Genomic DNA, 27,070 nt, shown 5'->3' with positions numbered 1-27,070 from the left:
ACTGAGGAGTCAAACATTTTAGGAGCTACTGAACGATATGTGCAGGAGGAGATGTAAAAGTATGCCAGAAAGTTAGGAAATTATGTGTGAATTTTTAGGAGTCATAGCTGTATTTGTGAAGCCATGACTAATGGTATACAAAGCTGAGGATGAAAACAACACAAATTACTCATGGTATCTTTGATTATAGACCCTAAGATTCTTGAGATGTTGTAATGATACACTGAGCTAGATTAATCAATTTGCAAAAGGATAGGTTTCACATCTTGTGAACCTGTCCACATTTCATTGCAAATTAAGGGGCACATTTGTTCCCCAATATTTACCATTGTACAAGTCAACAAACTGTGTGAGAGTAAAGCATGTACACCACCCCGGTCAAATGAGTCCGGGTGATTTTCATCTGCCAACTCTAAATTGGCAAGAGGGTTTATGAAGCAGAGGTTTAAATCGCTGTTTCATAAACATCAGTTGCAAAGTTCAAATGAGCAAGCTTGCAATTGATCGATACATTTGGCTAATGATAAATCTATCCCTTTGCATAATACTGCCTAAATATATGACTTGGTTGACACTATTCCCATTGTTATTTATGTATTACATTATTAGAGTGATTGTTATATCAGATGTTTCATACATTTTAAAGTAATCCAAAGTTGCCACAAATAAACTTAAATACCTTTGCTTTGGCAATAAAGAACACAGTTATATCTGAAGAAATATCTTTTAAGATTTGAATATATAATTAAGAAGATACCTAATTCCATGTGATAATCTAAAATAGGATGCTGCATGATATTATCAGAGTACAAGCTATATCTCTAGTACCTATTCATTTCCAGTAACCCAGTATGATACTTCATGTGAAAACCACATATCCAGATAAGTACAAAATAAGCACAAAGTGTCAAAAAAGTCAAACTTTATTATAAACCAATTGTGATACAAATCACTGAAATATAAAATACTGTACATAATGCAACTAATTCACTGGAGTCAAGCTATCAGACAGTTTAAAAATCCAAGTCAAGCTATCAGACACTGTTTTGGAGCTATCAGACAGGTTTAAAACAGTAGTCAAGCTATCAGACACTTATTTGTTAGTACTTTCTTAAGACTATTAAAGGCTGTACCATACATATATGCTAATAAGAAATGTTTTAATGAATACCACAAGCATTTTTGTTATAAATGTCACTCAAATGTAAAAAAAAAGTCATACTCCAGCATTTCTCTAAGAGTTAAAAACAAAATTCCCCTTTGTGCCACTACATTTTCACCACAGCTAGTTCAAACAATGACCCCACTAAGATATCACAAAGTATGGAAACTTTTTATTGTGGAATTTTATAAATATAGGGCCCCAAACGTCCCTAAAATTGCAAAAATCATCACTTTCAAGCAATTTCACTTAGGGATAAAACCAAAATCTCCCATTGTTCCACTAAAATTTCACCACAGCTAGCTCACCCAATGACCCCTCAACGATATCACAACGTTTGAAGACTTTTTACTGTGGAATTTTAAAAATATAGGTCCCCAAATGTCCCTTGAATTTCATAAATCGGTCCTTTTCAGCAAATTCACTTAGGAATAAAAAAGAAATCTCCCATTGTTCCACTAAGATTTCACCACAGCTAGCTCACACAATGACCCCTCTACGGTATCACTAAGTTTGGACCATTTTTACTGTGGAATTTTAAAAATATTGGGTCCCAAATGTCCCTCAAATTGAAAAAATTGGCACTTTCCAAAAATTTCACTTTGGGATAAAAAAGAAATCTCCCATTGTTCCACTAAACTTTCACCACAGCTAGCTCACACAATGACCCCTCTACGATATCACAAAGTTTGGAGAATTTTTACTGTGGAATTTTAAAAATATAGGGCCCCAAATGTCCCTTGAATTTCATAAATCGGCCCTTTTCATCAAATTCACTTGGGAATAAAAAAGAAATCTCCCATTGTTCCACTAAAATTTCACAACAGCTAGCTCACACAATGACCCCACTACGATATCACAAAGTTTGGAGACTTTTTACTGTGGAAATTTAAAAATATAGGGCCCCAAATGTCCCTTGAATTTCATAAATCGGCCCTTTTCAGCAAATTCACTTAGGAATAAAAAAGAAATCTCCCATTGTTCCACTAAAATTTCACCACAGCTAGCTCACACAATGACCCCTCTATGGTATCACTAAGTTTGCACCATTTTTACTGTGGAATTTTAAAAATATTGGGCCCCAAATGTCCCTCAAATTGAAAAAATTGGCACTTTCCAAAAATTTCACTTTGGGATAAAAAAGAAATCTCCCATTGTTCCACTAAAATTTCACCACAGCTAGCTCACCCAATGACCCCTCTACGATATCACAAAGTTTGGAGACTTTTTACTGTGGAATTTTAAAAATATAGAGCCCCAAATGTCCCTTGAATTTCATAAATCGGCCCTTTTCAGCAAATTCACTTAGGAATAAAAAAAAAATCTCCCATTGTTCCACTAAAATTTCACCACAGCTAGCTCACACAATGACCCCTCTATGGTATCACTAAGTTTGGACCATTTTTACTGTGGAATTTTAAAAATATTGGGCCCCAAATGTCCCTCAAATTGAAAAAATAGGCACTTTCCAAAAATTTCACTTTGGGATAAAAAAGAAATCTCCCATTGTTCCACTAAAATTTCACAACAGCTAGCTCACCCAATGACCCCTCTACGATATCACAAAGTTTGGAGACTTTTTACTGTGGAAATTTAAAAATATAGGGCCCCAAATGTCCCTTGAATTTCATATATCGGCCCTTTTCAGCAAATTCACTTAGGAATAAAAAAGAAATCTCCCATTGCTCCACTAAAATTTCACCGCACCTCGCTCACCCAATGACCCCTCTACGATATCACAAAGTTTGGAGACATTTTACTGTGGAATTTTAAAAATATAGGGCCCCAAATGTCCCTTGAATTTCATAAATCGGCCCTTTTCAGCAAATTCACTTTGGGATAAAAAAGAAATCTCCCATTGTTCCACTAAAATTTCACCTCACCGCAGCTAGCTCACCCAATGACCCCTCTACGATATCACAAAGTTTGGAGACTTTTTACTGTGGAAATTTAAAAATATAGGGCCCCAAATGTCCCTTGAATTTCATATATCGGCCCTTTTCAGCAAATTCACTTAGGAATAAAAAAGAAATCTCCCATTGCTCCACTAAAATTTCACCGCACCTCGCTCACCCAATGACCCCTCTACGATATCACAAAGTTTGGAGACATTTTACTGTGGAATTTTAAAAATATAGGGCCCCAAATGTCCCTTGAATTTCATAAATCGGCCCTTTTCAGCAAATTCACTTTGGGATAAAAAAGAAATCTCCCATTGTTCCACTAAAATTTCACCACAGCTAGCTCACACAATGACCCCTCTACGGTATCACTAAGTTTGGACCATTTTTACTGTGGAATTTTAAAAATATTGGGCCCCAAATGTCCCTCAAATTGAAAAAAATGGCACTTTCCAAAAATTTCACTTTGGGATAAAAAAGAAATCTCCCATGTTCCACTAAAATTTCACCACAGCTAGCTCACACAATGACCCTTCTACGATATCACAAAGTTTGGACAATTTTTACTGTGGAATTTTAAAAATATTGGGCCCCAAATGTCCCTCAAATTGAAAAAATTGGCACTTTCCAAAAATTTCACTTTGGGATAAAAAAAAAAACTCCTATTGTTCCACTAAAATTTCACCGCAGCTAGCTCACCCAATGACCCCTCTACAATATCACAAAGTTTGGAGACTTTTTACTGTGGAATTTTAAAAATATGAGGCCCCAAATGTCCCTTGAATTTCATAAATCGGCCCTTTTCAGCAAATTCACTTAGAAATAAAAATGAAATCTCCCATTGTTCCACTAAAATTTCACCACAGCTAGCTCACACAATGACCCCTCTACGGTATCACTAAGTTTGGACCATTTTTACTGTGGAATTTTAAAAAATATTGGGCCCCAAATGTCCCTCAAATTGAAAAAATTGGCACTTTCCAAAAATTTCACTTTGGGATAAAAAAGAAATCTCCCATTGTTCCACTAAAATTTCACCACAGCTAGCTCACCCAATGACCCCTCTACGATATCACAAAGTTTGGAGACTTTTTACTGTGGAATTTTAAAAATATAGGGCCCCAAATGTCCCTTGAATTTCATAAATCGGCCCTTTTCAGCAAATTCACTTAGGAATAAAAAAGAAATCTCCCATTGTTCCACTAAAATTTCACCACAGCTAGCTCACACAATGACCCCTCTACGGTATCACTAAGTTTGGACCATTTTTACTGTGGAATTTTAAAAATATTGGGCCCCAAATGTCCCTCAAATTGAAAAAATAGGCACTTTCCAAAAATTTCCCTTTGGGATAAAAAAGGAAATCTCCCATTGTTCCACTAAAATTTCACAACAGCTAGCTCACCCAATGACCCCTCTACGATATCACAAAGTTTGGAGACTTTTTACTGTGGAAATTTAAAAATATAGGGCCCCAAATGTCCCTTGAATTTCATAAATCGGCCCTTTTCAGCAAATTCACTTAGGAATAAAAAAGAAATCTCCCATTGTTCCACTAAAATTTCACCACAGCTAGCTCACACAATGACCCCTCTACGGTATCACTAAGTTTGGACCATTTTTACTGTGGAATTTTAAAAATATTGGGCCCCAAATGTCCCTCAAATTGAAAAAATAGGCACTTTCCAAAAATTTCCCTTTGGGATAAAAAAGGAAATCTCCCATTGTTCCACTAAAATTTCACCACAGCTAGCTCACACAATGACCCCTCTATGGTATCACTAAGTTTGCACCATTTTTACTGTGGAATTTAAAAAAATATTGGGCCCCAAATGTCCCTCAAATTGAAAAAATTGGCACTTTCCAAAAATTTCACTTTGGGATAAAAAAGAAATCTCCCATTGTTCCACTAAAATTTCACCACAGCTAGCTCACCCAATGACCCCTCTACGATATCACAAAGTTTGGAGACTTTTTACTTTGGAAATTTAAAAATATAGGGCCCCAAATGTCCCTTGAATTTCATAAATCGGCCCTTTTCAGCAAATTCACTTAGGAATAAAAAAGAAATCTCCCATTGTTCCACTAAAATTTCACTGCAGCTAGCTCACCCAATGACCCCTCTACAATATCACAAAGTTTGGAGACTTTTTACTTTGGAAATTAAAAAATATAGGGCCCCAAATGTCCCTTGAATTTCATAAATCGGCCCTTTTCAGCAAATTCACTTAGGAATAAAAAAGAAATCTCCCATTGTTCCACTAAAATTTCACCACAGCTAGCTCACACAATGACCCCTCTATGGTATCACTAAGTTTGCACCATTTTTACTGTGGAATTTTAAAAATATTGGGCCCCAAATGTCCCTCAAATTGAAAAAAATGGCACTTTCCAAAGATTTCACTTTGGGATAAAAAAGAAATCTTCAATTGTTCCACTAAAATTTCACCACAGCTAGCTCACCCAATGACCCCTCTACGAAATCACAAAGTTTGGAGACTTTTTACTGTGGAATTTTAAAAATATTGGGCCCCAAATGTCCCTTGAATTTCATAAATCGGCCCTTTTCAGCAAATTCACTTAGGAATAAAAAAGAAATCTCCCATTGTTCCACTAAAATTTCACCACAGCTAGCTCACACAATGACCCCTCTACGGTATCACTAAGTTTGGACCATTTTTACTGTGGAATTTTAAAAATATTGGGCCCCAAATGTCCCTCAAATTGAAAAAATAGGCACTTTCCAAAAATTTTACTTTGGGATAAAAAAAGAAATCTCCCATTGTTCCACTAAAATTTCACAACAGCTAGCTCACCCAATGACCCCTCTACGATATCACAAAGTTTGGAGTCTTTTTACTGTGGAAATTTAAAAATATAGGGCCCCAAATGTCCCTTGAATTTCATAAATCGGCCCTTTTCAGCAAATTCACTTAGGAATAAAAAAGAAATCTCCCATAGTTCCACTAAAATTTCACCGCAGCTAGCTCACCCAATGACCCCTCTACGATATCACAAAGTTTGGAGACTTTTTACTGTGGAATTTTAAAAATATAGGGCCCCAAACGTCCCTTGAATTTCATAAATTGGCCCTTTTCAGCAAATTCACTTAGGAATAAAAAAGAAATCTCCCATTGTTCCACTAAAATTTCACCACAGCTAGCTCACACAATGACCCCTCTACGGTATCACAAAGTTTGGAGACTTTTTACTGTGGAATTTTAAAAATATTGGGACCCATATGTCCCTCGAATTGGATAAATAGGCCCTTTTCATCAAATTCACTTAGGAATAAAAAAGAAATCTCCCATTGTTCCACTAAAATTTCACCACAGCTAGCTCACACAATGACCCCTCTATGGTATCACTAAGTTTGGACCATTTTTACTGTGGATTTTTAAAAATATTGGGCCCCAAACTTCCCTTGAATTTCATAAATTGGCCCTATTCAGCAAATTCACTTAGGAATAAAAAATAAAACTCCCATTGTTCCACTAACATTTGTGAGCTAGCTGTGGTGAAATTTTAGTGGAACAATGGGAGATTTCTTTTTTATTCCTAAGTGAATTTGCTGAAAAGGGCCGATTTATGAAATTCAAGGCACATTTGGGGCCCAATATTTTTAAAATTCCACAGTAAAAACTCTCCAAAATGTGTGATATTGTAGAGGGGTGATTGTGTGAGCTAGCTGTGGTGAAATTTTAGTGGAACAATGGGAGATTTCTTTTTTATTCCTAAGTGAATTTGCTGAAAAGGGCCGATTTATGAAATTCAAGGGACATTTGGGGCCCAATATTTTTAAAATTCCACAGTAAAAATGGTCCAAACTTAGTGATACCGTAGAGGGGTCATTGTTTGAGCTAGCTGTGGTGAAATTTTAGTGGCACAATGGGAGATTTCTTTTTTATTCCTAAGTGAATTTGCTGAAAAGGGCCTATTTATGCAATTCGAGGGACATATGGGTCCCAATATTTTTAAAATTCCACAGTAAAAAGTCTCCAAACTTTGTGATATCATAGAGGGGTCATTGTGTGAGCTAGCTGTGGTGAAATGTTAGTGGCACAATGGGAGATTTCTTTTTTATTCCTAAGTGAATTTGCTGAAAAGGGCCAATTTATGAAATTCAAGGGACATTTGGGGCCCAATATTTTTAAAATTCTACAGTAAAAATAGTCCAAACTTAGTGATACCGTAGAGGGGTCATTGTGTGAGCTAGCTGTGGTGAAAATTTAGTGGAACAATGGGAGATTTCTTTTCTATTCCTAAGTGAATTTGCTGAAAAGGGCCGATTTATGAAATTCAAGGTACATTTGGGGCCCAATATTTTTACAATTCCACAGTAAAAATGGTCCAAACTTAGTGATACCATAGAGGGGTCATTGTGTGAGCTAGCTGTGGTGAAATTTTAGTGGAACAATGGGAGATTTCTTTTTTATTCATAAGTGAATTTGCTGAAAAGGGACGATTTATGAAATTCAAGGGACATATGGGGCCCAATATTTTTAAAATTCCACAGTAAAAATAGTCCAAACTTAGTGATACCGTAGAGGGGTCATTGTGTGAGCTAGCTGTGGTGAAATTTTAGTGGAACAATGGGAGATTTATTTTTTATCCCAAAGTGACATTTTTGGAAAGTGAGTATTTTTGCAATTTGAGGGACATTTGGGGCCCAATATTTTTAAAATTCCACAGTAAAAATAGTCCAAACTTAGTGATACCGTAGAGGGGTCATTGTGTGAGCTAGCTGTGGTGAAACTTTAGTGGAACAATGGGAGATTTCTTTTTTATTCCTAAGTGAATTTGCTGAAAAGGGCCGATATATGAAATTCAAGGCACATTTGGGGCCCAATATTTTTAAAATTCCACAGTAAAAACTCTCCAAAATGTGTGATATCGTAGAGGGGTCATTGTGTGAGCTAGCTGTGGTGAAATTTTAGTGGAACAATGGGAGATTTCTTATTATTCCTAAGTGAATTTGCTGAAAAGGGACGATTTATGAAATTCAAGGGACATATGGGGCCCAATATTTTTAAAATTCCACAGTAAAAATGGTCCAAACTTAGTGATACCGTAGAGGGGTCATTGTGTGAGCTAGCTGTGGTGAAATTTTAGTGGAACAATGGGAGATTTATTTTTTATCCCAAAGTGACATTTTTGGAAAGTGAGTATTTTTGCAATTTGAGGGACATTTGGGGCCCAATATTTTTAAAATTCCACAGTAAAAATAGTCCAAACTTAGTGATACCATAGAGGGGTCATTGTGTGAGCTAGCTGTGGTGAAACTTTAGTGGAACAATGGGAGATTTCTTTTTTATTCCTAAGTGAATTTGCTGAAAAGGGCCGATTTATGAAATTCAAGGCACATTTGGGGCCCAATATTTTTAAAATTCCACAGTAAAAACTCTCCAAAATGTGTGATATCGTAGAGGGGTCATTGTGTGAGCTAGCTGTGGTGAAATTTTAGTGGAACAATGGGACATTTCTTTTTTATTCCTAAGTGAATTTGCTGAAAAGTGCCTATTTTTGCAATTTGAGGGACATTTGGGGCCCAATATTTTTAAAATTCCACAGTAAAAATGGTCCAAACTTAGTGATACCGTATAGAGATCATTGTGTGAGCTAGCTGTGGTGAAATTTTAGTGGAACAATGGGAGATTTCTTTTTTATTCCTAAGTGAATTTGCTGAAAAGGGCCGATTTATGAAATTCAAGGGACATTTGGGGCCCAATATTTTTAAAATTCCACAGTAAAAATGGTCCAAACTTAGTGATACCGTAGAAGGGTCATTGTGTGAGCTAGCTGTGGTGAAATTTTAGTGGAACAATGGGAGATTTCTTTTTTATTCCTAAGTGAATTTGCTGAAAAGGGCCGATTTATGAAATTCAAGGGACATTTGGGGCCCAATATTTTTAAAATTCCACAGTAAAAATGGTCCAAACTTAGTGATACCATAGAGGGGTCATTGTGTGAGCTAGCTGTGGTGAAATTTTAGTGGAACAATGGGAGATTTATTTTTTATCCCAAAGTGAAATTTTTGGAAAGTGAGTATTTTTGCAATTTGAGGGACATTTGGGGCCCAATATTTTTAAAATTCCACAGTAAAAATAGTCCAAACTTAGTGATACCGTAGAGGGGTCATTGTGTGGGCTAGCTGTGGTGAAATTTTAGTGGAACAATGGGAGATTTCTTTTTTATTCCTAAGTGAATTTGCTGAAAAGGGCCTATTTATGCAATTCGAGGGACATATGGGTCCCAATATTTTTAAAATTCCACAGTAAAAAGTCTCCAAACTTTGTGATATCGTAGAGGGGTCATTGTGTGAGCTAGCTGTGGTGAAATTTTAGTGGAACAATGGGAGATTTCTTATTATTCCTAAGTGAATTTGCTGAAAAGGGCCAATTTATGAAATTCAAGGGACATTTGGGGCCCAATATTTTTAAAATTCCACTGTAAAAATAGTCCAAACTTAGTGATACCGTAGAGGGGTCATTGTGTGAGCTAGCTGTGGTGAAATTTTAGTGGAACAATGGGAGATTTCTTTTTTATTCCTAAGTTAATTTGCTGAAAAGGGCCCTATTTATGCAATTCGAGGGACATATGGGTCCTAATATTTTTAAAATTCCACAGTAAAAAGTCTCCAAACTTTGTGATATCGTAGAGGGGTCATTGTGTGAGCTAGCTGTGGTGAAAATTTAGTGGAACAATGGGAGATTTCTTTTCTATTCCTAAGTGAATTTGCTGAAAAGGGCCGATTTATGAAATTCAAGGGACATTTGGGGCCCAATATTTTTACAATTCCACAGTAAAAATGGTCCAAACTTAGTGATACCATAGAGGGGTCATTGTGTGAACTAGCTGTGGTGAAATTTTAGTGGAACAATGGGAGATTTCTTTTTTATTCATAAGTGAATTTGCTGAAAAGGGACGATTTATGAAATTCAAGGGACATATGGGGCCCAATATTTTTAAAATTCCACAGTAAAAATGGTCCAAACTTAGTGATATCGTAGAGGGGTCATTGTGTGAGCTAGCTGTGGTGAAATTTTAGTGGAACAATGGGAGATTTATTTTTTATCCCAAAGTGACATTTTTGGAAAGTGAGTATTTTTGCAATTTGAGGGACATTTGGGGCCCAATATTTTTAAAATTCCACAGTAAAAATAGTCCAAACTTAGTGATACCGTAGAGGGGTCATTGTGTGAGCTAGCTGTGGTGAAAATTTAGTGGAACAATGGGAGATTTCTTTTCTATTCCTAAGTGAATTTGCTGAAAAGGGCCGATTTATGAAATTCAAGGGACATTTGGGGCCCAATATTTTTACAATTCCACAGTAAAAATGGTCCAAACTTAGTGATACCATAGAGGGGTCATTGTGTGAGCTAGCTGTGGTGAAATTTTAGTGGAACAATGGGAGATTTCTTTTTTATTCATAAGTGAATTTGCTGAAAAAGGACGATTTATGAAATTCAAGGGACATATGGGGCCCAATATTTTTAAAATTCCACAGTAAAAATGGTCCAAACTTAGTGATACCATAGAGGGGTCATTGTGTGAGCTAGCTGTGGTGAAATTTTAGTGGAACAATGGGAGATTTATTTTTTATCCCAAAGTGAAATTTTTGGAAAGTGAGTATTTTTGCAATTTGAGGGACATTTGGGGCCCAATATTTTTAAAATTCCACAGTAAAAATAGTCCAAACTTAGTGATACCGTAGAGGGGTCATTGTGTGGGCTAGCTGTGGTGAAATTTTAGTGGAACAATGGGAGATTTCTTTTTTATTCCTAAGTGAATTTGCTGAAAAGGGCCGATTTATGAAATTCAAGGGACATTTGGGGCCCAATATTTTTAAAATTCCACAGTAAAAATGGTCCAAACTTAGTGATACCGTAGAAGGGTCATTGTGTGAGCTAGCTGTTGTGAAATTTTAGTGGAACAATGGGAGATTTCTTTTTTATTCATAAGTGAATTTGCTGAAAAGGGACGATTTATGAAATTCAAGGGACATATGGGGCCCAATATTTTTAAAATTCCACAGTAAAAATGGTCCAAACTTAGTGATACCATAGAGGGGTCATTGTGTGAGCTAGCTGTGGTGAAATTTTAGTGGAACAATGGGAGATTTATTTTTTATCCCAAAGTGAAATTTTTGGAAAGTGAGTATTTTTGCAATTTGAGGGACATTTGGGGCCCAATATTTTTAAAATTCCACAGTAAAAATAGTCCAAACTTAGTGATACCGTAGAGGGGTCATTGTGTGGGCTAGCTGTGGTGAAATTTTAGTGGAACAATGGGAGATTTCTTTTTTATTCCTAAGTGAATTTGCTGAAAAGGGCCAATTTATGAAATTCAAGGCACATTTGGGGCCCAATATTTTTAAAATTCCACAGTAAAAACTCTCCAAAATGTGTGATATCGTAGAGGGGTCATTGTGTGAGCTAGCTGTGGTGAAATTTTAGTGGAACAATGGGAGATTTCTTATTATTCCTAAGTGAATTTGCTGAAAAGGGCCGATTTATGAAATTCAAGGGACATTTGGGGCCCAATATTTTTAAAATTCCACAGTAAAAATGGTTCAAACTTAGTGATACCGTAGAGGGGTCATTGTGTGAGCTAGCTGTGGTGAAATTTTAGTGGAACAATGGGAGATTTCTTTTTTATTCCTAAGTGAATTTGCTGAAAAGTGCCTATTTTTGCAATTTGAGGGACATTTGGGGCCCAATATTTTTAAAATTCCACAGTAAAAATGGTCCAAACTTAGTGATACTGTAGAGGGATCATTGTGTGAGCTAGCTGTGGTGAAATTTTAGTGGAACAATGGGAGATTTCTTTTTTATTCCTAAGGTAATTTGCTGAAAAGGGCCTATTTATGCAATTCGAGGGACATATGGGTCCCAATATTTTTAAAATTCCACAATAAAAAGTCTCCAAACTTTGTGATATCATAGAGAGGTCATTGTGTGAGCTAGCTGTGGTGAAATTTTAGTGGAACAATGGGAGATTTCTTTTTTATTCCTAAGTGAATTTGCTGAAAAGGGCCGATTTATGAAATTCAAGGGACATTTGGGGCCCAATATTTTTAAAATTCCACAGTAAAAATGGTCCAAACTTAGTGATACCGTAGAGGGGTCATTGTGTGAGATAGCTGTGGTGAAATTTTAGTGGAACAATGGGAGATTTCTTTTTTATCCCAAAGTGAAATTTTTGGAAAGTGACTATTTTTGCAATTTGAGGGACATTTGGGGCCCAATATTTTTAAAATTCCTCAGTAAAAATGGTCCAAACTTAGTGATACCATAGAGGGTTCATTGTGTGAGCTAGCTGTGGTGAAATTTTAGTGGAACAATGGGAGATTTCTTTTTTATCCCAAAGTGAAATTTTTGGAAAGTGAGTATTTTTGCAATATAAGGGATATTTGGGGCCCAATATTAATAAATTCCACAGTAAAAATAGCCCAAACTTAGTGATACCATAGAGGGGTCATTGTGTGAGCTAGCTGTGGTGAAATTTTAGTGGAACAATGGGAGATTTCTTTTTATTCCTAATTGAATTTGCTGAAAAGGGCCAATTTATGAAATTCAAGGCACATTTGGGGCCCTATATTTTTAAAATTCCAAAGTAAAAACTCTCCAAAATGTTCGATATTGTAGAGGGGTCATTGTGTGAGCTAGCTGTGGTGAAATTTTAGTGGAATAATGGGAGATTTCTTTTTTATTCCTAAGTGAATTTGCTGAAAAGGGCCGATTTATGAAATTCAAGGGACATTTGGGGCCCTATATTTTTAAAATTCCACAGTAAAAATGGTCCAAACTTAGTGATACCGTAGAGAGGTCATTGTGTGAGCTAGCTGTAGTGAAATTTTAGTGGAACAATGGGAGATTTCTTTTTTATTCCTAAGTTAATTTGCTGAAAAGGGCCTATTTATGAAATTCAAGGGACTTTTGGGGCCCAATATTTTTAAAATTCCACAGTAAAAAGTCTCCAAACTTTGTGATATCTTAGAGGGGTCATTGTGTGAGCTAGCTCTAGTGAAATTTTAGTGGAACAATTGGAGATTTCTTTTTTATTCCTAAGTGAATTTGCTGAAAAGGGCCAATTTATGAAATTCAAGGGACTTTTGGGGCCCAATATTTTTAAAATTCCACAGTAAAAATGGTCCAAACTTAGTGATACCATAGAGGGTCATTGTGTGAGCTAGCTGTGGTGAAATTTTAGTGGAACAATGGGAGATTTATTTTTTATCCCAAAGTGAAATTTTTGGAAAGTGACTATTTTTGCAATTTGAGGGACATTTGGGGCCCAATATTTTTAAAATTCCACAGTAAAAATAGCCCAAACTTAGTGATACCATAGAGGGGTCATTGTGTGAGCTAGCTGTGGTGAAATTTTAGTGGAACAATTAGAGATTTCTTTTTTATCCCAAAGTGAAATTTTTGGAAAGTGACTATTTTTGCAATTTGAGGGACATTTGGGGCCAAATATTTTTAAAATTCCACAGTAAAAATAGGCCAAACTTAGTGATACCGTAGAGGGGTCATTGTGTGAGCTAGCTGTGGTGAAATTTTAGTGGAACAATGGGAGATTTCTTTTTTATTCCTAAGTGAATTTGCTGAAAAGGGCCAATTTATGAAATTCAAGGCACATTTGGGGCCCTATATTTTTAAAATTCCACAGTAAAAACTCTCCAAAATGTTCGATATTGTAGAGGGGTCATTGTGTGAGCTAGCTGTGGTGAAATTTTAGTGGAATAATGGGAGATTTATTTTTTATTCCTAAGTGAATTTGCTGAAAAGGGCCGATTTATGAAATTCAAGGGACATTTGGGGCCCTATATTTTTAAAATTCCACAGTAAAAATGGTCCAAACTTAGTGATACCGTAGAGAGGTCATTGTGTGAGCTAGCTGTGGTGAAATTTTAGTGGAACAATGGGAGATTTCTTTTTTATCCCAAAGTGAAATTTGTGGAAAGTGACTATTTTTACAATTTGAGGGACATTTGGGGCCCAATATTTTTAAAATTCCACAGTAAAAATAGTCCAAACTTAGTGATACCGTAGAGGGGTCATTGTGTGAGCTAGCTGTGTTGAAATTTTAGTGGAACGATGGGAGATTTCTTTTTTATTCCTAAGTGAATTTGCTGAAAAGGGCCGATTTATGAAATTCAAGGCACATTTGGGGCCCTATATTTTTAAAATTCCACAGTAAAAACTCTCCAAAATGTGTGATATCGTAGAGGGGTCATTGTGTGAGCTAGCTGTGGTGAAATTTTAGTGGAACAATGGGAGATTTCTTTTTTATTCCTAAGTGAATTTGCTGAAAAGGGCCGATTTATGAAATTCAAGGGACATTTGGGGCCCAATATTTTTAAAATTCCACAGTAAAAATGGTCCAAACTTAGTGATACCGTAGAGGTGTCATTGTGTGAGCTAGCTGTTGTGAAATTTTAGTGGAACAATGGGAGATTTCTTTTTTATTCTTAAATTAATTTGCTGAAAAGGGCCTATTTATGCAATTCGAGGGACATATGGGTCCCAATATTTTTAAAATTCCACAGTAAAAAGTCTCCAAACTTTGTGATATCGTAGAGGGGTCATTGTGTGAGCTAGCTGTGGTGAGATTTTAGTGGAACAATGGGAGATTTCTTTTTTATTCCTAAGTGAATTTTCTGAAAAGGGCCGATTTATGAAATTCAAGGGACATTTGGGGCCCAATATTTTTAAAATTCCACAGTAAAAATGGTCTAAACTTAGTGATACCGTAGAGGGGTCATTGTGTGAGCTAGCTGTGGTGAAATTTTAGTGGAACAATGGGAGATTTCTTTTTTATTCCTAAGTGAATTTGCTGAAAAGGGCCAATTTATGCAATTCGAGGGACATTTGGGGCCCAATATTTTTAAAATTCCACAGTAAAAACTCTCCAAAATTTATGATATCGTAGAGGGGTCATTGTGTGAGCTAGCTGTGGTGAAAATGTAGTGGCACAATGGGAGATTTTGCTTTTATCCCTAAGTGAAATTGCTTGAAAGTGATGATTTTTGCAATTTTAGGGACGTTTGGGGCCCTATATTTTTAAAATTCCAACCAAAAAATTTCCATACTTTGTGATATCTTAGTGGGGTCACTGTTTGAACTAGCTGTGGTGAAAATGTAGTGGCACAATGGGGAATTTTGTTTTTAACGCTTAGAGAAATGCTGGAATATGACTTTTTTTTTACATTTGAGTGACATTTATAACAAAAATGCTTGTGGTATTTATTAAAACATTTCTTATTAGCATATATGTATGGTACAGCCTTTAATAGTCTTAAGAAAGTACTAACAAATAAGTGTCTGATAGCTTGACTACTGTTTTAAACCTGTCTGATATCTCCAAAACAGTGTCTGATAGCTTGACTTGGATTTTTAAACTGTCTGATAGCTTGACTCCAGTACTAATTCCACTATGCAGTAAATTATATTTTTAATACAGGAAGACTGCCAGAGTTTGCAAACGAATTGCAGAGCTCATCTAGCATGGGAAATTCTTCGTAAAGACCATGTAAATAATAAATTCATTTGTAACGCTTAAATTTCAGCATCCAGTTTGGGAAAATTATAACATTAGGCACAATACATGTTATTTGGGGAATTCCACGTGTAGAAATAAACACACCCGAGCAGCCCCAAAAGCAACCAGCTCTACTAATTGTTCTGCTTATACCCTGCAAAAAAACTGCAGTATATTCCTAATCCAGAAGCTGCAGCTGGGCATAGGGTGCATAGGCCTCACGCTGTCATAAACTCTCCTATAGATGGATGACGGTTCGTATCAGGTTACCACCCTATCCTTCTTCCCTTTACATTTCGGTACTTCACCCACCCGAGAGATAAATGAATAAGACCCAGAAACAGCAGCTTAAATTACCTCGGTGTTTTGATGTTTGAAAGTATCCAGAAAAAGCAGCTCCATAGCAGGCTCACCCGCCATGTTTGGTGCGGGTGAGTAAGCGAACAGCGGTACTTCCGCCCAACTTACACCGCTTCCGGTAAAGCAGTAAGTGGTTGTCAAGTGCACTGTGCACACTGCACATTAGTATTGCAGCAGACTTATGTTTCCGAAAAGACTGTACGGTAAAACTGTGCTGTTGCGAAAAATAAAACGTAAACTCGGATTTTAATTATCGTACGAATGGAAATAGAAACTGAAGCAAAGGACTATTCTTTTGACCTTTGTATATTACGCAATGCCAGCAACCCTGCTAATGGTACCATATTGATGTTTGTTACGCCAGTTTATGCTTTGTTATTTGTCTTGTTTTTGTGTAAAGTGTGTTTGCCTAGTGCTTTCCCAATTCAGCAATTTGTGGGGGCTATAGGGCTAGATTTAACAAAAGGCGAATGGGGTCAGCAATTTGTGCGGGCTATAGGGCTAGATTTAACAAAAAGCGAATGGGGTCAGCAATTTGTGGGGGCTATAGGGCTAGATTTAACAAAAGGCGAATGGGGTCAGCAATTTGTGCGGGCTATAGGGCTAGATTTAACAAAAAGCGAATGGGGTCAGCAATTTGTGCGGGCTATAGGGCTATATTTAACAAAAAGCGAATGGGGTCAGCAATTTGTGCGGGCTATAGGGCTAGATTTAACAAAAGGCGAATGGGGTCAGCAATTTGTGCGGGCTATAGGGCTAGATTTAACAAAAGGCGAATGGGGTCAGCAATTTGTGCGGGCTATAGGGCTAGATTTAACAAAAGGCGAATGGGATCAGCAATTTGTGCGGGCTATAGGGCTAGATTTAACAAAAGGCGAATGGGGTCAGCAATTTGTGCGGGCTATAGGGCTAGATTTAACAAAAGGCGAATGGGGTCAGCAATTTGTGCGGGCTATAGGGCTAGATTTAACAAAAGGCGAATGGGATCAGCAATTTGTGCGGGCTATAGGGCTAGATTTAACAAAAGGCGAATGGGGTCAGCAATTTGTGCGGGCTATAGGGCTAGATTTAACAAAAAGCGAATGCCCTATTTGGTTCCAGCTTGTTCATTCTAGCCTACAACTGATATATATGAAGCGGCAGTATAAACCATTGCTTCATAAACCCTCTCTGCCACCTCAGACCCGTTAAATTAAAAGGGAATTAAATAAAATGTTTCTTTTGTGATTCAGACAGAACGTTTCCAATTTACTTGTATATTCAAATTTACTCTGTTCTTATAGTATTCTTTGTTGAAGAGACATTTGGTAGGTAGAGGGCACATTTGTGGACCAGTACATTTGATACTGCTGCCACCTAGTGACATAAAATAAATACAAGTTATAAACTTCAATCTACCAAAGGCCATAACCGTTCTAAATTTCATGAAAAAACATTCAGCCATTTCAGCTGTAGTATTGACCAAACATCCCAATTATAGGTCAATGGATTTGTGTGTAAAAATTCAATTTAATTGAAATATGGCAATTTTGTAGTTAATAGTTACAAAACTAGTAGGCAGGCAGAGAAAGACCAGCGGACAGTGACAGGCAGACAAAAAGAGGCATAGACAGACACTATTTAAAATCAAGATGGGAAAATAATTTATTAAATTATTATATATTTTATGTGAATTTTGTCTTTTTTTAACTATAAATTATTTGTACTAACATTCTTTGGCAATCAAAATATGAAGCACTTCAGTACATATTTATTTTATGTTTAAATGTAGAAATGCAGGTAAATATACATGTAGTATTTTAGCATAATTATAATTACATTTTCATATAAAAAGTAAGGGCTGAACAGGGAAGTTCCCTGGGTATGTCTGAAGCTCTCTCACAAGTCTTGTGAGATTAATTTTAAAGGGACATAAAACCCATCATTTTGCTTATTATTTAAATAGAACGTGATTTTATAGCAAGACAGGAGGCTTCATATTTTGCATCAAATCTTTACTGCATTCCAAACAGCAGCAAAGAAAACTGAACAGAAAAAAATTGCATAAAGTTGCAACAATATTGCACCAATCAGCACCAAGGCATAGTATTAGAGTCTAAAACAACACAGGAAATTCCTTTTTTCTTTGCTGATTCCAGACAGCAGGTCACTTATTTTCCCTTCTTTCACCAGCACTGAAACCAAATTTTCTTTCATGTAATTGGCAAGAGTCCATGAGCTAGTGACGTATGGAATATACTTTCCTACCAGGAGGGGCAAAGTTTCCCAAACCTCAAAATGCCTATATATACACCCCTCACCACACCCACAATTCAGTTTTACAAACTTTGACTCCCATGGAGGTGGTGAAGTAAGTTTGTGCTAGATTTCTACGTTGATATGCGCTTCGCAGCAGGCTGAAGCCCAGTTTTCCTCTCAGAGTGCAGTGAATGTCAGAGGGATGTGAAGAGAGTATTGCCTATTTGAATACCATGGTCTTCCTCGAGGGGATCTATTTCATAGGTTCTCTGTTATCGGTCATAGAGATTTCTTCTCCCACCTCCCTTTTCAGATCGATGATATACTCTTATATACCATTACCTCTACTGATTCTCGTTTCAGTACTGGTTTGGCTATCTACTTTATGTAGATGAGTGTCTTGGGGTAAGTAAGTCTTATTTTATTTATGACACTCTCAGCTATGGTTTGGCACTTTATATGTAAAGTTCTAAATATATGTTTTATACTTATATTTGCCATGATTCAGGTCAATCAGTTTATTTTCCTTCTTTCAGACTGTCAGTTTAATTTTTTGGGAAAATGCATATGAATGAAATATTTTTCTTGCCTAAAATTTTCAATTGACTTTTTTCCTTTAAATTGCGGGCTGTTAGGCTCGCAGGTGCAAAAAATGCTAGAATTTATTGCGTCATTTTTGGCGCGAGACTTTTTTGGCGCGAGATTGACGTTTGTCTGACATCAATGACGTCATTTCCGGCGTCGTAGTTTTCACGTAGTTGCGTCATTTTTGACTCTCGTGTTTATTTCAGATGTTTTTGGCGCCAAAAAATATGTGGGCGTCATACTTGGCGCCAGTTTTTTTTACATTATTTAATTCTCACTTTTTAGTTGCTTCTGGTTTCTAGATGCTTGTTCTGTTTGCACTTTTTCCCATTCCTGAAACTGTCATTTAAGGAATTTGATAATTTTGCTTTATATGTTGTTTTTTTCTATTACATATTGCAAGATATTCCAAAAACTGTTCCTGTATCAGAAAATACTGTTGGATTCCTGATGACTGATATCAGTCCTACCAAAGCTAAGTTCATTTATTTTAATGTTATGAATTTTTATCTTTAGCTATGGTTTGTAATAAGTTATCATGATAAACTTTTACATGTAGAGTCCATTAGCATTTATGCATTATCTATTGCTATTCTTTTTACATCTAATGTACAAGATATACCTAGGAATCTATGAGAATGTTTTTCTGATTCTATCCTAAAGGCTTTGTCATTTTTAAATGACCGACAACATACTGAATTATCCTTCTCTGATATTTTTTCTCATTTAGAATATACTTCATCAGATATTTGACACTAACAAATCTACTTTTTTATTTTTAAATAGAGTACATTCATTGTTGAAAAGGTGTTGATTATATTGGATATTGAGGAGTCTAGTTCTTTTGATTTAAGACTAGCTAACATTTAAATTCTGCTCATTAACCTCCTGTGGTTTCTTCAGAGGTTTTTTTCCCAGTTCATGATACTAGGGAATGTAATAGGCCTGGGACTTCTTTTATTCCGTTTTTAAATTGTATCCTTTGCCGGCAGTTAGTTTAAAGTTTTGAGGAAGATCCCCAAAGTTAATGGGGCTATCTCAACTCTTGCTAAACATACTACTATTCCTATAGAAAATAGTATTTATTTTTTTCCTTCAGATGGGAAACTTGTTTCTTATTTAAGGAAAATTATTTTATTTCAGGTCCTTTTCTTAGGCCTGCAATTTATTTCGCTGATGTTGCAAATGCTTCAACTTTCTGGTTGAATACTTTAGTGCAACAAGTATCGGATTATGATTTGTTTTAGCATTGTTAAGTTGATCAACATGCTAATAATTTCATTTGTGTCATCATTTTTTTGATATTTTCACAATTGAGGTTTAATCTATGTCTTGAGCTATTTTTAGCTAGAAGAACTTTGTGACTTAATCTTGGAATGCTAATTTGATTTCTAAAAATCATATTTATTTTTTTTCCAAGGTAATCAATTATTTGCACGTCTGGTGTATAACAGTCCCTCGTAACCCTGCAACTTGGATAGTGAGTTTGCGTAGGAATCCACAATATCAGTCTTTAGATCTTAGGATATCCCCACACTACTCGTTGTATCCAGGAAGGTAACGATTGCCGCAAGTATACCAGTCTCAATAGCCGCCTCAATGTGAAACCGCTACGTCAGGGACACACCTGCACACACCCTCTGCTCCGTACCAATAGGATTACCCCTAGTGCTGAGCTCACTGCACACGAGGACCTACGGTGGCTTCACTGGGTGAAAAATCAGAACTACTAGAGCTGTGTTCTACGCGTTTCGTCCCGGACGTCGAGACTTTCTCAAGAACTATGGACATAGACAGAGTCAGGACCTATTTATACTCAGGATAACCGGATAACCTCCCATTGTTAATAGGAGCACTGGGCAAATAGAAAAATTGATTAAAGTGGCTTAAAATAGCATCGGTCCTGGCTCTAAATATGTCCTCACTGTCTAATTCATACAAAATACATTGATATTAACACAGAGAGGTACACTGATAAATATACATACAATAAGCAATAAATACATATTATTTAAAAATTAATGATATATAAAATACAACAGATCCTATTTAAAATTAATAATATAGATTATAAAAGTAAATAAATAAGAAAATATCTAAAAGTATATATTCATGTTACCACCCATAAACATAGTAATAAATATATAGCTATGCAATAAATACACCATAAATATGATATTTCATCAATTAATTAAAATTGACCCATGAAGATAAAATCAAATTTATTATTTTATGTGAACAAATCTAAAACAAATATACCCATATTAAAACACTTTCTAATGAGAAAAGGTGTAGGATGGATCAAGCCTTATGTATAAATGTATATTTAGAAATCAAAAGACAAGTATTATTATAATGACGACATATGCACCTATGTTCCCTACATCTAATATACCTAACCAGAGAGCAGAGGTAGTCTTTGCCAATTCATAAAAAAGCAGCAATATCCAATTCAATATTTAAACCATTTTGATCAAGGCAATCTAGAGTCTTGATCCGAAAGGTTTCCCTCTGTCTCAGTCTTAAAAAGCGGTTGGCGTCCCATTTATTAATGGCCACCCATTCAACTATATTAACTGAAAGGTCTTCAGGATTCTGATTATGATGAAATTTAAAGTGATAGGACACACTATGATTTTCAAAGCCTGCCTCTATATTTCAGATATGCTCTCTAAGCCTATATTGTATTATTTTGCGTTTAGTACGCCCAATGTAAATTTTCCCACATTTGCAAGATAATTGGTATACCACATATGTGGTGTGACAAGTGTATCTGTGCTTGCAATTATACGTTCTACTACCATTGTAATTAACAAAGGTAGCATTATTATCTGCAATCCTAGGACACATGATACAGTCTTTCTGTTTACAAGGGTAAAGACCCACAGACGTCCCTTAGAAGATAGAGATATAGAGGAAGTAGAGGGGGAGAAAAAACAATAAAAAAGAAACAGAGAGAGGTGGAACTAGAACAAGGTTTAAAGCTGATATTTAACTTATCAGATCGATCATTTTCAAAAGAAGAATTGACTCTCCTTATAAAAGGTTTGAATTTCGCACCAACAAGTCCCCCTAATTACTTTGACCTTTTATATTGATATACTACGCTTTATTAGAAATTTAACATTGAAACGATATTTCCATAGAAGTTATTCAGATCCCTTATTGGATCCAACCTTTACTAATATTGAAGATGAAGAATGCATTAGAATTTTAGAGGAGATAAAGAAAGAGGAAAGTCAGCCAGAAAATTTAAATCTTTCTGGATTGTCAACATACGAAGAGGGTGAGGATTTCCCTGTGAGACATTGCCCCTTAAAAAGGAAATCTATATTTTACCCCCAACAAAGCCAGTCAGAATATATCAAAATCTTTAATAGATTGCTATGCCAGGATATTGAATCTCTTTCTAAAATTCCTAATTAACAAATGTCCTATTGCAGAGACAATTTATCCAAGGAGGAGAGAGCTGCCCTTAAGGTACTGAGTAGCACTACCGATGTTATTTTTAGAGCAGCGGATAGGGGGGGGGGATTGTCGTGCAAAACAGGAAAGATTATCTGAAGGAGGCATTTTGATTACTACAAGATAATAAAACATATCTTCCTCTAACTTTTAATCCAACAGAAAAATACATGAAGGAGTTACTTGTATTTCTGACAAAAGCTAAAACTCTAAATGTACTCAATATGGAGGAATTCAAATTCCTTTACGAAGTAGCACCTAAAATTGCCAGTTTTTATCATTTGCCCAAGGTCCACAAGGATCCTCTACACCCCCCGGGAAGACCCATTGTCTCTGGGATAGGCTCGTTGTGTGACAATTTGTCCAAATATATAGACTCTTACTTACAACCTATGGTATTGGACACGAGAGCCTATCTCAGAGACACAATAGATGTAATTAACAAATTAGAGGGTCTCCCCTGGGGTGATGATTATGTGTGGGTAACATGTGACGCTTCGGCTTTATATACAGCATACCCCATTCATCAGGTATATCAGTAATTCAAGACATATTAAACAGTTCCAGACTCCCTAGAGATCATATTGATTTCATTGTGGATGCAATTCGTTTTATTTTGACACATAATTATTTTTTATTTGAAAATGTGTACTACTAACAAATACAGGGGATGAGGACAACTTTCGCCCCCTCGTATGCAAACTTATATGTATCCCATTTTGAAAACAACTTGATATGGAAGAACAATCCCTATGAAAAGAATATTGTGAAGTATTATCGTTTTATAGACGATATAATACTTATATGGAAAGGCCCGGTGGAGATTATAACAGAATTTATGACTCGTATAAATAATAATACGTATAATTTGTCATTTACATATGAAAATTCAGTTACATCAATAGCCTTTCTTGATCTGACCCTTTTTTATGATGACACCACCAAGTTAGTGGCAGTAAAGAATTATCACAAACCTACTGACAGAAATGGCCTACTTAATGCCAATAGTGGTCATCTCAAACAGTGGAAAAGTAATATTCCACTGGGCCAATATCAACGAATTAAACGCAATTGTACATATAGTGATGACTATAATAGAGAGGCAGGGGTTTTATCCAAAACATTTCTAGAAAAGGGATATGATCCTGTTCTTTTAAATAAAACTAAAATTAAAGTGGATAATATAAATAGATCAGATTTAATCAAAACGAAACATAAGTCGCTATCCAAATTCAACAATTCAATTGGAAAATCACCTAAATTCATAACTAAATACAACAACCAGCATTACAAAATTAAAAATATATTAACCAAACATTGGAAGGTCTTAAAATTGGATCCTATCCTGGGCAACATTTTAGGGTCCAAACCCGATGTAATTTATAGGAAAAACAGGGATATCAAAAATTATATTGCTCCTACTAAACTGCGCCAACCAACCAGTTGTGGTCAATTAACCAGCTGGTGTGGAGGGTCTGTGGGTCTTTACCCTTGTAAACAGACTATATCATGTGTCCTAGGATTGCAGATAATAATGCTACCTTTGTTAATTACAATGGTAGTAGAACGTATAATTGCAAGCACAGATACACTTGTCACACCACATATGTGGTATACCAATTATCTTGCAAATGTGGGAAAATTTACATTGGGCGTACTAAACGCAAAATAAAATATAGGCTTAGAGAGCATATCCGAAATATAGAGGCAGGCTTTGAAAATCCTAGTGTGTCTTATCACTTTAAATTTCATCATAATCAGAATCCTGAAGACCTTTCAGTTAATATAGTTGAATAGGTGGCCATTAATAAATGGGACACCAACCGCCTTTTAAGACTGAGACAGAGGGAAACCTTTTGGATCAAGACTCTAGATTACCTTGATCCAAAGGGTTTAAATATTGAATTGGATATTGCTGCTTTTTTATGAATTGGCAAAGACTACCTCTGCTCTCTGGTTAGGTATATTAGATGCAGGGAACATAGGTGCATATCTCTTCATTATACTAATACTTGTCTTGATTTCTAAATATACATTTATACATAGGACTTGATCCATCCTACACATTTTCTCATTAGAAAGTGTTTTAATATGGGTATATTTGTTTTAGATTTGTTCACATAAAATAATAATTTGATTTTATCTTCATGGGTCAATTTTAATTAATTGATGAAATATCATATTTATGGTGTATTTATTGCAATGCTATATATTTATTACTATGCTTTATGGGTGGTAATCTGAATATATACTTTTAGATATTTTCTTATTTATTTACTTTTATAATCTATATTATTAATTTTAAATAGAATCTGTTGTATTTTATATATCATTAATTTTTAAATAATATGTATTTATTGCTTATTGTATGTATATTTATCAGTGTACCTCTCTGTGTTAATATCAATGTATTTTGTATGAATTAGACAGTGGGGACATATTTAGAGCCAGGACCGATGCTATTTTAAGCCACTTTAATACATTTTTCTATTTCCCCAGTGCTCCTATCCGGTTATCCTGGGTATAAATAGGTCCTGACTCTGTCTATGTCCATAGTTCTTGAGAAAGTCCTGACGTCCGGGACGAAATGCGTAGAACACAGCTCTAGTAGTTCTGATTTTTCACCCAGTGAAGCCACCGTAGGTCCTCGTGTGCAGTGAGCTCAGCACTAGGGGTAATCCTATTGGTACGGAGCAGAGGGTGTGTGCAGGTGTGTTCCTGATGTAGCGGTTTCACATTAAGGCGGCTATTGAGACTGGTATTCTTGCGGCAATCATTACCTTCCTGGATACGAGTAGTGTGGGGATATCCTAAGATCTAAAGACTGATATTGTGGATTCCTACGCAAACACTATCCAAGCTGCAGGGTTACGAGGGACTGTTATACACCAGACGTGCTTTTTATTGCCTTAACTCTTGTGAGTACAATACTGTATGTGCTTTGTGTATTAACGTTATATCTACACTTGAATCGTGTCCTGCGCTTCTCTCCTCCTCTCCTTTTTAGACTATGTGCATCTGAGATTCGTGGAAATATCTCTTTATAAGAGGAGCTGCGGAACATTCAGGATCCATTACTCTTGCTACCTGGTTGTGGAGGACATTATGGACTCGACTTTAACAAGTACCTGAGGCTATAAACTGCATTAAAGGGATACTAACCCCTCATTTTTTCTTTCATGATTCAGATAGAGCATGCAATTTTAAGCAACTTTCTAATTTACTCCTATTATCAATTTTTCTTTGTTCTCATGTTATCTTGATTTGAAAAAGCATTAATAAAAGGTTAGGAGCCGGCCCATTTTTTAGTTCAATACCTTGGTAGAGCTGCTGATTGGTTTGCTACATTTAGCCACAAATCAGCAAGTGCTAACCATGTGCTGAACAAAAAATGGTCTGGCTCTAAAGCTTACAGTATTGCTTTTTCAAATCAAGATAGCAAGAGAATAAAGAAAAATTGATAATAGGAGTAAATTAGAAAGGTGCTTAAAATCTCATGCTCTATCTGAATCATGAAATAAAAAAAATGGGTTTAGTATCCCTTTAATGACTCTATGTGTTTGTTTTACTTCGTGACATAATTGAATTCACCATATATAATATGCAGGTTTTATATTAATTTATTGATTGATGTTTTACTATCATATTCTATTTATTTTTATCTAGTTTTCAATATTTATTTACAGGGTGTTAATTGCGCTACTTTATTACTCTGTTGAGTAATTTGGGTGTTTTGTATTGTGCATAATCAATTATTTGGTTCACAATTGGATTCAACTGTTACTCTGGTGAAGGGAATTTTTTGTTGCTTCAAGATTGAGTTCTAAGAGTAAATCTTAAGGTTATATTAGTTTGTTCTTAATAAGGAACGGAATCCTAATTCTTCCCCAAGTAACGTTTATAATTGGAAGCTTTCTTCAACATGGAATGAATTTAAGATATTTAAAAGATCAAAGTCAGCCCCCCAAATTTGCATGTAGGTGCGTTTTTTTTATTCCAGCTTAGCTGGTAAGGGGCAGGTTTTGACTTTTTTAAATTTGTTTGGTTCAATTCGGTCCAAACTTCTTAGATTGGGGTATTGAATAGGATTCAGAGTAAAACCGCCTGTGAGAAGTTTTTTTCTCTCTAGCATATTCCAGCTATTCCAGTAAAGGCTCACACTTTTCTGAAGTATGTTTCAGACCTGTATGTGCTGGGTACTTGTGAGGAGCGGCTGGTTACCCGTTGGGGTCTCAAGGCGCTGCTCAGACCTGGAGTTATCTGGGGTATTCATACCAGTTCCATTTCAGGAACAGGGTTTGGGGTTTTGTTCAAAACTATTCATTGTCCCAAAGATAGAAAATCTTTTGATTTGTCATATAAGAGTTCCTTCTTTCAGAATGGTGTTTATATGGTCTATTCTGCCTTTTTGGTCAGTAAGGGCATTATTTGTTTACAATAGATGCATATCTTCTGTTTTCATTCAGATTATTTTCATTTTCTGAGATTCCCTTTTTTGGACAAGCATTACCAATTTGTTGCTTTTCCTTCTGGTCTAGCGACAGCTCTGAGAATCTTTTCAAGGTTCTCAGTGTTTCCTTATTTGGACGATCTCGTGGTACTGGCTCAGTCTTTTCGTTCTGCAGAATCTCATGCGATTCAACTTTTGTTGTTTCTTCTAAGACATGGTTGGAGGATCTATTTATCAAAAGATCCTTGGTTGCTCAGACAAGGGTCACCTTTTTTTAGGTTTCCAGATAGATTGTGTCAATGTCTTTGTCTCTAACAGACAGGAGACAATTATATTGGGTTCAGTTTGTCGGAACCTTCAGTATCT

At 35.9% G+C, this 27,070-nt stretch overlaps 1 protein-coding gene and 1 long non-coding RNA gene across 2 annotated transcripts in view; one reads left to right on the top strand and one right to left on the bottom strand.

Annotated features, from left to right (window-relative positions):
* LOC128643676 (protein virilizer homolog) overlaps positions 1-16,026 on the bottom strand; it is a gene marked incomplete at its 3' end in the record, with an annotated part of 46,912 nt that extends 30,886 nt beyond the window's left edge. Inside the window, exon 1 of the mRNA XM_053696509.1 lies at positions 15,964-16,026. Within this exon, the coding sequence (XP_053552484.1) occupies positions 15,964-16,026 (63 nt within the window). The remainder of the gene's footprint in view (positions 1-15,963) is intronic.
* Positions 16,027-16,137: 111 nt separating this feature from the next.
* The window catches only part of LOC128643675 (uncharacterized), a 43,564-nt gene continuing 32,631 nt past the window's right edge, over positions 16,138-27,070 (top strand). Inside the window, exon 1 of the long non-coding RNA XR_008399861.1 lies at positions 16,138-16,303. This is a non-coding gene — a long non-coding RNA (uncharacterized LOC128643675). The remainder of the gene's footprint in view (positions 16,304-27,070) is intronic.

Source organism: Bombina bombina, unplaced genomic scaffold, assembly GCF_027579735.1.
Source record: "Bombina bombina isolate aBomBom1 unplaced genomic scaffold, aBomBom1.pri scaffold_611, whole genome shotgun sequence".
NCBI classification, from domain to species: Eukaryota; Metazoa; Chordata; class Amphibia; order Anura; family Bombinatoridae; genus Bombina; species Bombina bombina.
This window is presented reverse-complemented; position numbering and strand designations above follow the sequence as displayed.